This window comes from Coffea eugenioides, chromosome 2 (assembly GCF_003713205.1).
Source record: "Coffea eugenioides isolate CCC68of chromosome 2, Ceug_1.0, whole genome shotgun sequence".
Taxonomy (NCBI): Eukaryota; Viridiplantae; Streptophyta; class Magnoliopsida; order Gentianales; family Rubiaceae; genus Coffea; species Coffea eugenioides.
Window position 1 is genome coordinate 13,559,481 of NC_040036.1, and position 12,202 is coordinate 13,571,682.

The 12,202-nt window shown below is 37.9% G+C and overlaps 3 protein-coding genes across 8 annotated transcripts; all 3 read right to left on the bottom strand.

Annotated features, from left to right (window-relative positions):
- Positions 1–641: 641 nt before the first annotated feature.
- Positions 642–2,266, bottom strand: LOC113764109 (cytochrome P450 86A1). The gene has a single exon (XM_027308171.1). It carries the CDS (start codon positions 2,264–2,266, stop codon positions 698–700), a length of 1,569 nt encoding a protein of 522 aa, XP_027163972.1. The 3' UTR covers positions 642–697.
- A 2,850-nt stretch (positions 2,267–5,116) lies between these two features.
- LOC113761522 lies at positions 5,117–6,418 on the bottom strand. Of its 3 annotated transcripts, none has more exons than XM_027304544.1 (2): positions 5,869–6,418; positions 5,117–5,573 (listed from the first exon to the last, which is right to left on the bottom strand). In XM_027304544.1, the coding sequence occupies exon 1, from the start codon at positions 6,331–6,333 to the stop codon at positions 5,869–5,871; it is 465 nt and encodes a 154-aa protein (XP_027160345.1). In that variant the 5' UTR covers positions 6,334–6,418; the 3' UTR covers positions 5,117–5,573. The 3 variants fall into 3 exon arrangements, with proteins under 3 accessions (XP_027160345.1, XP_027160344.1, XP_027160346.1); XM_027304543.1 differs by having other exon boundaries at positions 5,117–5,576; XM_027304545.1 differs by lacking the exon at positions 5,117–5,573 and adding an exon at positions 5,578–5,755.
- Positions 6,419–6,988: 570 nt separating this feature from the next.
- LOC113761521 lies at positions 6,989–11,740 on the bottom strand. Of its 4 annotated transcripts, none has more exons than XM_027304541.1 (9): positions 11,250–11,738; positions 10,797–10,924; positions 10,223–10,270; positions 10,018–10,131; positions 8,918–8,986; positions 8,775–8,831; positions 8,417–8,560; positions 7,569–7,649; positions 6,989–7,482 (listed from the first exon to the last, which is right to left on the bottom strand). In XM_027304541.1, the coding sequence occupies exons 1-9, from the start codon at positions 11,428–11,430 to the stop codon at positions 7,408–7,410; spliced, it is 897 nt and encodes a 298-aa protein (XP_027160342.1). In that variant the 5' UTR covers positions 11,431–11,738; the 3' UTR covers positions 6,989–7,407. The 4 variants fall into 4 exon arrangements, 2 of the variants coding, with proteins under 2 accessions (XP_027160342.1, XP_027160343.1); XR_003467144.1 differs by having other exon boundaries at positions 7,468–7,482; positions 7,569–7,700; positions 11,250–11,740; XR_003467143.1 differs by having other exon boundaries at positions 7,468–7,482; positions 7,569–8,193; positions 11,250–11,740.
- Between the last annotated feature and the right edge of the window lie 462 nt (positions 11,741–12,202).

Below are 12,202 nucleotides of genomic sequence, written 5' to 3' on the forward strand. Positions count from 1 at the left end.
AAGGTAGCTGATCACAAAACCTAACTCCTACATTTGCTAACTTTAGGTATCGGAGTTGAACCGGGGACCAACCCCAGCTCTGCTTCGTTGTTTCATAAGAACCTCTGTCTCGGGAACTTTTTTTCCCTCCTTGGGAACCTCAATCCCGGGATTTCGTGCTAGTACAGAACCCAAAAAAAATGCAATGAAAAAGATATCAGTTTTTCGTTTGTTTACCTATTGTTGACTTGAAATTAAGTACTAGTTTAATGGGTTGTTTGCTACGAGTCTATAGTAAAGTGACCAAGAGGCCACTTCCAGATTAGAGATGTAAAGACTTGAAGAATTTCATTGTCATGTGTTGTGAGAGATAAATCAATCAGCACCATAAATAAAACTTTCCCTTTTATTAATTTAATGGAGTAGCAGATGAAAATTCATATCTATGGACATGGAAATTACAAATTTTTCTCCCTGGACAAGAACCAGCTCTTAACTGACGAAAACATCCTTTGCTTTCACTATATTTGAGTAACCACTCTCAAATATGTATATAAACATCAAACAAACTTTTCCAGAATATTTATAACAAAATGTAAATGCAAATTAAATCACCAATATTCATTTTGAACCTGTGGAACCCAGACCCAATCCAACCCTTACTGTGAAATTCCAGTTCTGCCCTCATTCAAAACTCCCAATTTTACTTTGTCACCTTTTATGCTGACATGGCAACCATTGATGCTGGAGCTGGAGCTGCAAGCAGACGTGGACTCAAATACACTTTCAGACCATGCTTCATGAACAAGGTCAAAGACATCTTTTGTTCAACCCGGTGACCGGGGACCAGTGATAGCCGGTAACGAAGAAGCACTGCTGAAGCCACAGACTTCATTTGGAGGTAAGCCAAGTCCTTGCCTAAACAAGTTCTCGGTCCACCATTGAACGCGACAAATTTGTAAACATCCTTAGGCTGCTCGAACCGGTCTCCAGCGGTGGAGAGCCACCTCTCCGGTTTAAACTCCATGCAGTCCTCTCCCCACACAGTCTTCATCCTTCCCATCGAGTATATCGAATAAGTCACCGTTGAACCAGCCGGAACATGCGTCCCGTCCGGCAAGACATCGTCGGAGACTACATATTTGAAGTCTTCAGGCACTGAGGGGTATAAACGGAGGGTTTCAGCTAATGCAGCTTTAAGATAGACTAACCTGTCGGCTTCATCAAACACCAATGGCTCTTCAATCCACTTTTCTATGTCATCGCCTCGAGAATCTTGTAAAACGGTGGATAATTCGTTGACGATCTTTTGCTCAACTCGAGGGTTGTTCATGACAAGCCAGAAGAACCAGCTGAGAGCTACAGAGGAAGTGTCGCGGCCTGCAAGAACAAAGTTGAGCGCAATGCGTTTGAGGACTGAGCTTGGGAAGAGATTTCCGTCGACATCCCTCTTTTTCATGAAGCGGGATAAGAGATCATCGGACGGAGTTTCTTTACGTGCGTCTAAAGCATCAGTCATGTAGGTTTCCACGACCTCAAGGCTTTTCTTTAGTCTCATTTCAGCTCCAAAACCGAAGATTTTCTTCAACCTCCATAAAAAACCGGGGTAGAGCAATCTTTGCAGTGTTGCTTCAGTCGCTGAATCGAAGGCTATGGCGAAAGGATTTTCGGGTAATTCAGGGGAGAGGGTTTCGGGATCTTTACCGAAGGTAAGGCCACAAATGTTATCGAATGTCAAGCGTAGTAGCAAGTCCTGCAAGTCCACTGCAATGTGTTCTTTGGAAGCCTTCTCCAGAATAACCCACAACCGGGTTCTGATGGTCCGGTTCACCCACCTATTCATGGCTTGACGAAGAGTCCTGGTTGTAAACTCGAGGGCAGCAGTTTTTCTCTGTATAAGCCATGTTTCACCATCGCTGTTGAATATACCTTGCCCGAGAAGATCATGGAAGGCGGTTTGCCATGTGGGGCCTTTGGGATAGTTATCGAACCGGGTTCGGAGAATGTGTTCGATGTTTTTAGGGTGGCATGTGACCGTATAGAACCCTTGTCTACGTGCCAGATATGGTATACAAATGGTGCTTGTTTGGTACGTGGCAGCTGCGCCGGTGGACCGGAGGTTTCCAGCTATCCAGTCGTGAAATCGTCTTCGGTTCAAGAATAAAAATGGAAGGCTGCCAAAAAATGGCCAAACTTTTGGACCGGTAAGCTTTCGAGCTAGAAGATAGAACCATAGGAGATAAGTTGAAGTACCAATGGCTATGGTAAAAAGCAACACGGTTTCCATATTATGAACCGTGATCTAAGTATATTGTTGATGATGATCAGTGAAGGATAGGACTTGAGGGAAGTAGAAGGAAAAAGATTGAGTTGGTCTCCCTTTTTTTAACAATGAAGAATTGGTAGTGAATGAGTAGTGAGATGGAGACTAGTGTTATATATAGAGAGTGATATTAAGAGAAAGATTAGGAGCGAGTTGTTAGGAAAATCAAGGTAATGGACAAAGAGGGTCACCGTTTAGGTGATAGTGGCAGTGCAATACAATGAGCCGATTTGTAGAAGGAAACCGCGGAAGCAGATTTTTTTAAGGATGTAGATTGTAGAATACTTATGACTGAATGAGCTACTAACTGTATAAAAATTACTAAAGATCTGGCAATGTCTCTATTGACACGTATAACAGCATTCTAGAAATTTTTAAGTGTAGTTCTCTAAATTCTAACGCTCCAAAGTAGAAGTACTCATTATCATTGCGAATTTTAAGAAAAAAACTTATTCTATTGTTGATTTGATCCTAGACCAATTGTGTGTTCTTAACCTACATGACAATGGCATCTTGATTTCCATTACAGAACTCACATGAAGGCAATCTCAACATTTTTTCATATGCATCTCGTCATTTTTAGTTCTTAACTCTTGGGCAACTTGTCATTATCATATATCTAGCATGTACTGCAAATCAAGAGAGTTTTAATGTAAGACGTGCTTTTTACCTCTCAAATTGTGCATTTGTCTCATTTACTTATCATAGTTTAATTTCCACGAACTAGTAATTAGAATTGCATACTTTCGGTCAATAAGCTTTCAGTCTAGACTACTACTATATATACAAATTAGGCAAAACGTGTTTGAATCATGTTTATACTACAGTCTACTACATATTTTTTTGGGTGTTAGGCGTATGTTTTGAGTATGTTTTGTAGTTAATCGCTTCAATCAACTAGTTCACAGACATTTATAATTGATTAAGGGGGACAATAGATGTTGTTCGAGGGGCTAAATTAACATGTAGCCTCAAAAATGGTATAGGTGGTTTCTGTTTTCTCATTGGCTCTCATCGTTCTAAATCATGGGATTTTCTTTATATTTTCGCACCTGCAACCAAGAAGATTATAGTTGCTTGAGCAATGGGTTCATCAAATTCTGCAAGAATACGAATACAGCTGATACCTACGCTACAGCCGGACTATCTTGTCTTGATAGGTAAAGATGTGGCAATTTCCTCAAGATGTGTTGTGGTGAGAAACGAAGGGTTGGTTGGAACGGTTTAACCAAGTTGAGAAACTTTTGGGGCCTTGTTCCAAAGACGGAGAAACTTTTGGGGCGCGTCAAGTAGAAGGCTCAAGATGCTGGAAGGCCACGAGTCAGACGACGTTTGACTCTGTCAATGAGTAGTTTTCAGTACCAGAAATCTTTCAGTGGAAGAAAAGAAAATTAAGCACTATTACTGGTTTGGCCACGTTTTCTTTTGCACTTTCTTGAGGAAACAGAAAATTCACTTCAACCACCAAATATTTAAAGGTTAAATTCCTTCTTTTAGACTCACTTCAACCACCATATATTTAAAGGTTAAACTTCTTTCTTTTAGACTTTGTAACCAGCAAGATAGAGGGGAAGGGTTGGGTTGGATGGTAAAGAAAGAAAAATTATGAGTAGGAGATTATGAATTCAAAATTAAACTTGTGTTTCACCAAAAAACAAAAAAGGTCTGATATCATCAAGGAACCAATTCTCGTGTTTCACTTTACACTTATGTTCAAGTTACTTTAGAAAATTCATCCAACTAATTGTGTCTATATACTTTAATCATAGTAGTATTTATTAAGGTTATTTGGAAATTAAACTTGCTTTTTGTCGATTTCAAAATCTAATAGTAGTTTAGTTATATAACAAGTTTGTGAAACTTGAATGGGTCTTTTGGGAGTTGAGGACAGAAAAGAAAAGAAGAGAAATCTTAAGTTACCAGATAAAATAAAAGATGAGAAAAAAAAGTGAAGGTACTTTAATATTATTTGGGAGTTTATGAAAGAAATGAGATGATTTTGGATATAGATGTTATTAAAATTTTAGTTCATAAGTCATTCAAGGATAAAGTTGGTATTTTCAAAAAATTATACAAAATTTTCTCTCAACTTTCCACCCAAATTCGGCCAAAAATGGGCGGAAAACACTTTTGGCTTTAGAAGGAAAACGAAGGTTGTGTTTGGATTGCATTTTTCGTCATTTTTCATGGGAAAATTACTGTAGTGAATTGATATATGTGAGGGAAAAAGATGGTAGGGAAATGTGATCACGGAAAACAACAATATTTTCCGACGGAAACAAGCAATCCAAGCATGGCCGAAATCTGTCCAACCCTTTTGTTTTCACGGTTTCTCCCAAACCACAGAAATTAAAAAGTATCGGTCCAAAACCTTTCTTTTCTGACCGTTTCTCGCTTTCCAAGCGCACTGGAAGAAGATCACACTTTCCCATCAAACTAAGTACGAAACCACTGAGCCACCGTAAAAAAGGACTAAATCCCTCTTAAAGAGGTAGGTCGGAAGTTCGAACTTCCCTTTGTACTAAAATTGCAATAATAAAAATTTAAAAGAAGTGTTAGAATATTTCTTATACCTGCTAGCCCATTATAAATTAAGTTATAGAAATGTTCATTGTCCAAAAAAAAAAAAAAAAAAAAAAAACTAAGTAAGTACGACTTACCCTTCTTTTGGCCACAACCATGACTAGTTCCGCTTATTTAGATAATAGGATTCCGAAGTAACCCAAAGAATGTGAAGGAGAAATCACAAGAGAATTTCTTGATTCTTCCGCTGTTCGAGTAAAAAAATAGAGAGAATTTCTTTCTATGATCTTGTACTGCGTTTTTTACAAGCAAAAAAATGATTTTTATTGATGATAAGCAACGACAATTACACGTAAGGGAACAACTAACTGTGCACAGCCTATGCAAAAATCTAGCAGAACTGATCTAGAGAGAGTCCCCATCCTAGTGCCAATCCACAATTCTCCTTGCATCCTGGAATTTTGTCCCAAGTTCTGACCACATTCTACACCATATCAATGATGGAATTCATAATCCCAGTAGCAGTTATATATTTAGCTTGAAAAACCCCACAGCATTCCTAGCACTCCACAGTTTATAGACTGTAATTGCAAAGGTTACTCTTTTAAACTGATACCTAAATGAGTTGGATGCCCAAGTTATCTCTTCCTCCCACTTTCCCAAGCTTCTGGAAACTAAGCACATATCCAAACAGCTTTCAAAGGAAAATGAAGAACGGCAGACGCTCAACAGAGTTTAACAAATTTTCCTGCTGAATTTTCCAAAGGAAATACTTCCATTCAACTAAAGTAGATGATTGGCAAAAAATTGATCAAGCAATTGCAATTTCTTCGTTCCATAATACTATCTAGGGATTAATCTAACAACTGCAAGTGACAGCACAAGCAAAGCTAGATATTACTGCTTAATAACAATTCCCAATTTCAAGTCCTGCTCAATATAGATTAGCGACAATAAAAGTCAAAATACACAATTACACCCAAAGGTACGTTAGTGCTCTCACAATATCCACAAATGATGATGATGATAAAACAGAAATTTACCTACAAAGTGTACTCTGGTACAGGATCCCAGAACAGAAGGGCAAACAACAATAGATTTGGTACAAGAATTGGAATCAAGGGATGAACATTGCTCCCAAGTCGTTTCCTTCTCAATCTTTTCCTCACATATTCTCTCTTCTCAGCATCACCCCACTGAGCTTCCTCCACTCCTTTAGTACGGATGATTGGTGGGGGCAATTGAAACGGGCATTTGGACCTCCAAGAAGTCCTGGGAAGACCCAATCTGGAGACCTTGTTGAGGAAAAGAGAGATAGCCCATTTGAGATGCAGAGATGGGAAAGTGGAGGAGGGTTTGGTGCAGAGAATTGGCGGGTAGTCCCAGTGGATGTAGCAGGGAACTTGGGTGGCTATGAAGAATTGAGAATGGAGGGGTGGTGTGGTTGTAGGGTTGGTTATGATATGGGTCAAAGCATGGATTCTTTGTTCCCATGTCGTGTCTTCCATTTTCTTGGCATCATTGGGGTCCTCTCGCCATTTTCCCCTCTGCGTTTGTTTGCTGGATCGTTTCTATCATCTGTTACTGATAGGCCTATACGAAGAAGACAGCAAATTAAAGGATTGAAAGGAGGGGAAAAACAGAAAAAAGAAAAATAAGAAAGATTGAGCGAGATGGATTCAGTGAAATTACATACAAGGGTCTGGAAAATCAGAGTATCCATAATTTCCTCCCCCAATTTTTTGGATCTTCCTTTCTGGTTCAAGTGCAAAACGTCACAAGGATAGAGTTAATCGTGCGAATCCATTTGTCCGAAGGATAAAAAGGCGAACAGAAGAGATGTTACTTGATATGATTGATAACTAGGATTAGACCAAACATATTTTCTATTTTTTTTTATAAAATTTTTTTTATCCTCTCACCCTTTTTTACGTCGTTCCCATTTTTAATTGTGACAGAATTTAAATTCTGAATCTCACAGCCAAAAATGATAATAATTAAAAACAAAATAGGCACGGTGGCTTTTTGTCAGCTCTTACCTTCAGTTATATGTGTATGTTCTCGTCATATCCCCAATCCTTGGCCCCAAAAATCCCTATTCATGCCCACATTTCCTCGTTCCTTGATTTTACAAAAGCAACAATCTTTAATCTCCACGCGACATTAAAGTAAATGCTAGCAGAAACAAGACAATGGCCACAAAAACCAGAATAACATTTGACACTTCCACATTTCTTCCAAGTGGATCTTTGACTCTGATGCCTAACGAATGAAAAACTTCGCAGACATACCAAATCTAAGAAGTCACTTTGTTAAACATTAGTGGAATTGACTTGATGCACCCCTGAAAAGAGGGTGGCATTACAGTGAGGAAACATATGATTGTTCCAACCATTTAGCTGAAGCATAGAAAGGGAAGTTATAATCGTTCCAACTCTTGTGTTGATGCAGTAGCTATCACAACCCTTTCTGTCTGCAACTGTATCAGGAGTATTAAACTTTCTTGAGTAGAGATTTTGATGAAGAGCGTGCCAGCTCCCTTCAAGACTGAAGAGCATGCCAACTTGTTCAATAGAAGAGATTCATCCCAACTTATATAAAACGTGATGAAAATAACATGCAGTGCTTAATATTGGAAAGGTGACCAATGCTGAAGCCTGCATTGTTTCAGATGAGTAGATTAACAAATTACATGTCTACAACGCATCATCAAGCTTGAAAACATAGAAGTAAAATGAACTACCAGAAAAAACACCACTTCGTCGTTAGCAAGAACTGCAGTAAACTCATTCCTCAACATTGACTGCTTGATACAACCTTGTAACTAAATAATACACGTGTTAAGATCATCCAAAAATCCCTCCCAGTCAGTCTACTGCAAGAAATTAAGCCATTAGTCTGTCCAAAATATGCCACTGTTCGTGTATAGGAAGTGGACGTGAAAAGAGTACAAGCAGAAAATCAGCTTGAGAACCAGCCAATTCAGTTGATTTCAAGCCACTTAGATCAATCAAAGAGAACAAACGAAATCTTGTGAGGAAATGTCGATTGTAATGGTTTTTAACACAATTCATTTTGATAGTACTCCAAGTCCAAGTCACAGCAAGTTCACCATGTATACTTGAGCAAGAAAGCAGGCTTTGTCCAAAACAGGATCAAAAGAAAAATAATTTACGATGAGTGATATCAAGAGAGCAAAAACTGTGTCTCAAGGTGCCAAACCATCCATTACTATCAGTACCCCAATACTAAGAGGCAAAACAAAAGCAAAGATCCAACATTATTGGCCTGACTTGCAAGTTCGCAGGAAAAGAATTTTCTTTATGGTTGATTGATACTTCATTGGTAACCACCATCCAAAATCAGATCTAAAAAGAAAGGGAAAAGAAAACAAAAGAACCAGATAGGAGGGGGGGGGGGGATCAGCAATCAGTATATGAAACAGGAGACGGAAAAATAGAGGAAGAACTAGTTTCTTAGAAAATGCAAAGTGACAAATTATCTCATAAAAATTATAATTCTTCATTAATTTGAAAATTACTTAAAGTTTTACCTCAAAAAATCTAGAGGGAAGAAGGAGGCAGAGCATACCCAGTGATGGCAATATTCTACTGTTGAAAAGGTTCTCTGCAGATGATGTGGAGACCTCTCCAAAACGGACCTTCCTGTGGCTATATATGGGTCTAGAATCCCCTTTAGCATTTCAAGGCGTTCAGCAAATAAACTTCTCACAAACTACAACAGTAAAGGTCATTAGGTTCTTGTATTGTTCAAAGTATGCAAGAATAAACTTCTCACAAACTACAACAGTAAAGGTCATTAGGTTCTTGTATTGTTCAAAGTATGCAAGAAAATCATGAATAAGAGATCTTGCCAACATTCGCTGGTTTGATAGTACATTATTCACTAGTAATAAATCAGAGCAAGGTGTAAAATATAGAATCGCAACCTTCACAAATGGACATCTTGCGGTCCTCAGCTGCCTTCTAACCTTCAATGCCCTCACCTGAATATAAAAGTTTGAAACAAGTCAAATATGAGTTGAGTAATTTGTCAACATGGGTACAAAACTTGAACTGCAGTGAGAGACACCTGTATCATTTGAACAGCTTGTTCAAGTTGCTGAATTTGAATCCACTGTTCAGATACAATATCAGCCATCTGTACGCACAAAAAAAAAGTTGAGAGTTAGTTATTTACACTTCTGATTAAATGAAACTGATGCTGAGCAACATAAACATTATCATCAAATACAAAACATGGGATAATCCAAGTTCGGAACTACATTTTTCTCATAGTTAGATGTTGTTCCCTTTTCACTCTAATATTTCAACAAACAATCCTCTAAGAACTGGCATATCCTTTAGATGATACCACCATATAAGTCATAGCTGATAATGCCACACTCCACTAAAACATGCAAGAAACAAAACTTTACCAAACAGAAAAGGACCAGCTGCATACTCCACAGATATCTCAATAAGAAGACGAAATTTTTTTCCAGTATGAATACAACCAAAACAAAAGATTACTCATCATTCTTCCTCTCAAGAAAGACATGAAAATACCAGCAACCAAAGACAAACCATGCACAACTTTTTCATTTTACTGCTGTAGTCCCATCTTATCTCTTTGAAGGATGTTGTTACATTTCCACAGGGAAAATTAAAGACAAAAGTTTTAAAGTTTAATTTAGTTAATAAGACATATCTTTTTCCCCTAACAGACCAGAGAGATAGCTATCAGTAATGAGCATCAGATCTATGAATAAAAGTTCTCTGCCACAATCAGGCTTTACTTGATATTCATATCGAGCAACTTCTCTACTACTACTTTCTTTCTCTTACCTTATAGATCCTAAACTTCTACACCTAATAACGAGCCACCACAACTAGAGAGGAGGCCCTTCGTGTTATTACAAACTTACAACAAAATGAATTTTATGGTGCCAAAAAAGAACAGTTTGAGAAGGAAAGATACAGAGTATGTATGCAGACTATAAATACATTATTTTCAGATGGAACTCGAAGTAATATTTTTGACGCCAGATGTTTTCTGTCTTCTAGACAATAAACATAACAAACTCACAAGTTTCGAAGAAAATAGGCATTATTTAGGTAATTCCTAGAGTAGTTCCCACAGTAAATCTTCAGTAAGTAACTAGATCATCAATGACATTACATACCACTGACCTTTTCCGCTTTTGATGTAACTGCATTTAATCTCTTTTCAGCATCATGTACTCTATGCTCAAGCGTGTGGATCTCAAAATTGTTTCTCCTTGAGACAGACCAAAGAAGTTGAAGCTGCAAAATCACCAATTCTACTCTTTATATATGTTCAACAATTGAACAAATTACTTATTTGGAAAACATAAGTGGATTTAAAATTCCATACCTCTCCTTCAAGAGCAGAAAGCTTTTCCTTTGCATGTGAGGAAACATCCTGCAATCAAATCAGATATCTAATCATGTATTTATCATCATCTTTCAGCAAGTACTTTTCCCATTTTATTCAACGTTTCATTTAAAAGGCTAAGAACAGTTTCTATTTTCTTCTGCCACAAATCATTATCTCAGTCTTGACAATCATGTGCAGTTTAACAACGTACAATGACTAGATGCATATTAACCATATCAACATCGTACTACCAAATGGATGAACAGCTAACAAGAACTGTGCTCAGAACAAGAAAATTAACCTGTAAAAAACAACGGAAAATGCGCAGGCAGAAAAAAAAGACCATAGTTGCTGTCAACTACCTCATCATTCCCTATGACAGGTCTCTCCCTCAAACACAAATTTCTGCTAATACATTGGTTGGGGGGGGGGGGGAAGTGTTGTTCCATATAAAGAACTAAATGATTTTTGTCTGAGACCAACTAATTTGTTGATTACTAGCAAAAGCACACTTGTCCGTTCAAAAAACACCGAGTGCAGCAACTTGTCAAGCTTGTAATAGAGGACCAACCTCAAAGCTTTTTAAAGCAGTCTTTAGAAGATCTATCTCAAGGTTCAAGTCCTCAATTTTCTTCTCACATTCTCTGGCATGTAGACCTTTAGCATTCAAATCCTGGGAGCTTTTCACAAGTGCAGACTCTGCATTGATACTACCACATTGTCAAGATTCTCTGTCCAATGACTGCGTCGCTGTCAGTCAATAAGAGTACTAGTACTAGAGACAAAATGCAAAAATCTATCCCACCCACATAATAATCTTATTTATCATGTTCCTCCTGACAGAAACAATGGTTAAAATTGTTCGAGCCACATATTTCAGAAGAAAGGAGAGAAATTCACAGGATTAAAATCTTATTAACACATCCTAAGATTGGTTCATTTAGCAAATACATAAAATCTAAAATGACTAAATTCAAATTCTTCGGAATACCGTCTGGTGATGAATAGAGTTTAAAGAAGTGACCTAATTGAGCGAGCTTAAACTGGGCTTCCTTGACTTCGCGTAATAGAGAGTCGCATGTCGTCGGCGAGTCTCCGGACAAAGCAGTCCGAGTGCTGACTTGAGAAGTCAAAGCCGTCGTTGATTCGAGGAATGAGACAAGAGGCGTGAACGTAGCCACAAACAAAGCTAAGAGAATCGACATTCCAATCCTACTACCGCTTTCAGCTTTTGCTCTTTAGAAGTTTGAGTCGTACGAGGAAAGATTTGATCGTCACTTGTCAGATGACCCCTCCCTAACTAAACTAACTACTACTTTCAACCGTTACATTACAACGAGTCGGGTTATTTAGAGATAAAATATGAAAGAAAAGAACAAAATTTATGAAGCTAAGCCGAAGCGTATTAAAATATATCTGGGAGCATAATTCCATTTTTGGCATTTCTCTCTAAATATTGGACATCTTGTTGATCTTCAAATGCCCAAAATGCACGCTAATTCCCCCTTCTCCTTCTTCTTCATTTTTTTTTTTTGGGCCCCTTGTTTTGGTAAATCTGAAAGCTACTGTTTCTTTTCTTTAACAGTTTTAGAGGAAAATTCATTTCTTCATTTATATCTGCTTTTATTCCCCCTTTCTTTTTCATTTGAAACCCTGGCAGAGTTAGAACGTTGTTAGAAATTTATAAACTTCCTTTCCCCATCGAAATTGTACATTTTCAGGTCCAAGGTCAATAAGAATGGGAAGAAAATTAGTAGCTATAAAGTAGAAACAACAAATTCTGCAGAAACAATAAAGTAGCAAACCCACTCAAATCTATAGATATCTATCTGCCTATTAGTAACCTGGAGGTCCTTGACAAGGCTATTGCGAAACTGCATTGAGTTGGTGTTTGCTACTATCTAGTACTCCCTCCGTCCCAAAAATATCTAGTACTCCCTCCGTCCCAAAAATTTCGTCCCCCTTAGAAAACTGTGC

What these genes read in the sequence shown, in the direction of transcription:
- LOC113764109 (XM_027308171.1), bottom strand. Translation starts at nt 2,266, where the DNA reads ATGGAAACCGTGTTGCTTTTTACCATAGCCATTGGTACTTCAACTTAT.
- LOC113761522 (XM_027304544.1), bottom strand. Translation starts at nt 6,333, where the DNA reads ATGGAAGACACGACATGGGAACAAAGAATCCATGCTTTGACCCATATC.
- LOC113761521 (XM_027304541.1), bottom strand. Translation starts at nt 11,430, where the DNA reads ATGTCGATTCTCTTAGCTTTGTTTGTGGCTACGTTCACGCCTCTTGTC. An exon ending in GTTTAAGCTCGCTCAATTAG is followed by an intron (nt 10,925 to 11,249) that starts GTCACTTCTTTA and finishes GTATCAATGCAG; the next exon opens with AGTCTGCACTTGTGAAAAGC. An exon ending in ACGAAGTGGTGTTTTTTCTG is followed by an intron (nt 7,483 to 7,568) that starts GTAGTTCATTTT and finishes GAAACAATGCAG; the next exon opens with GCTTCAGCATTGGTCACCTT.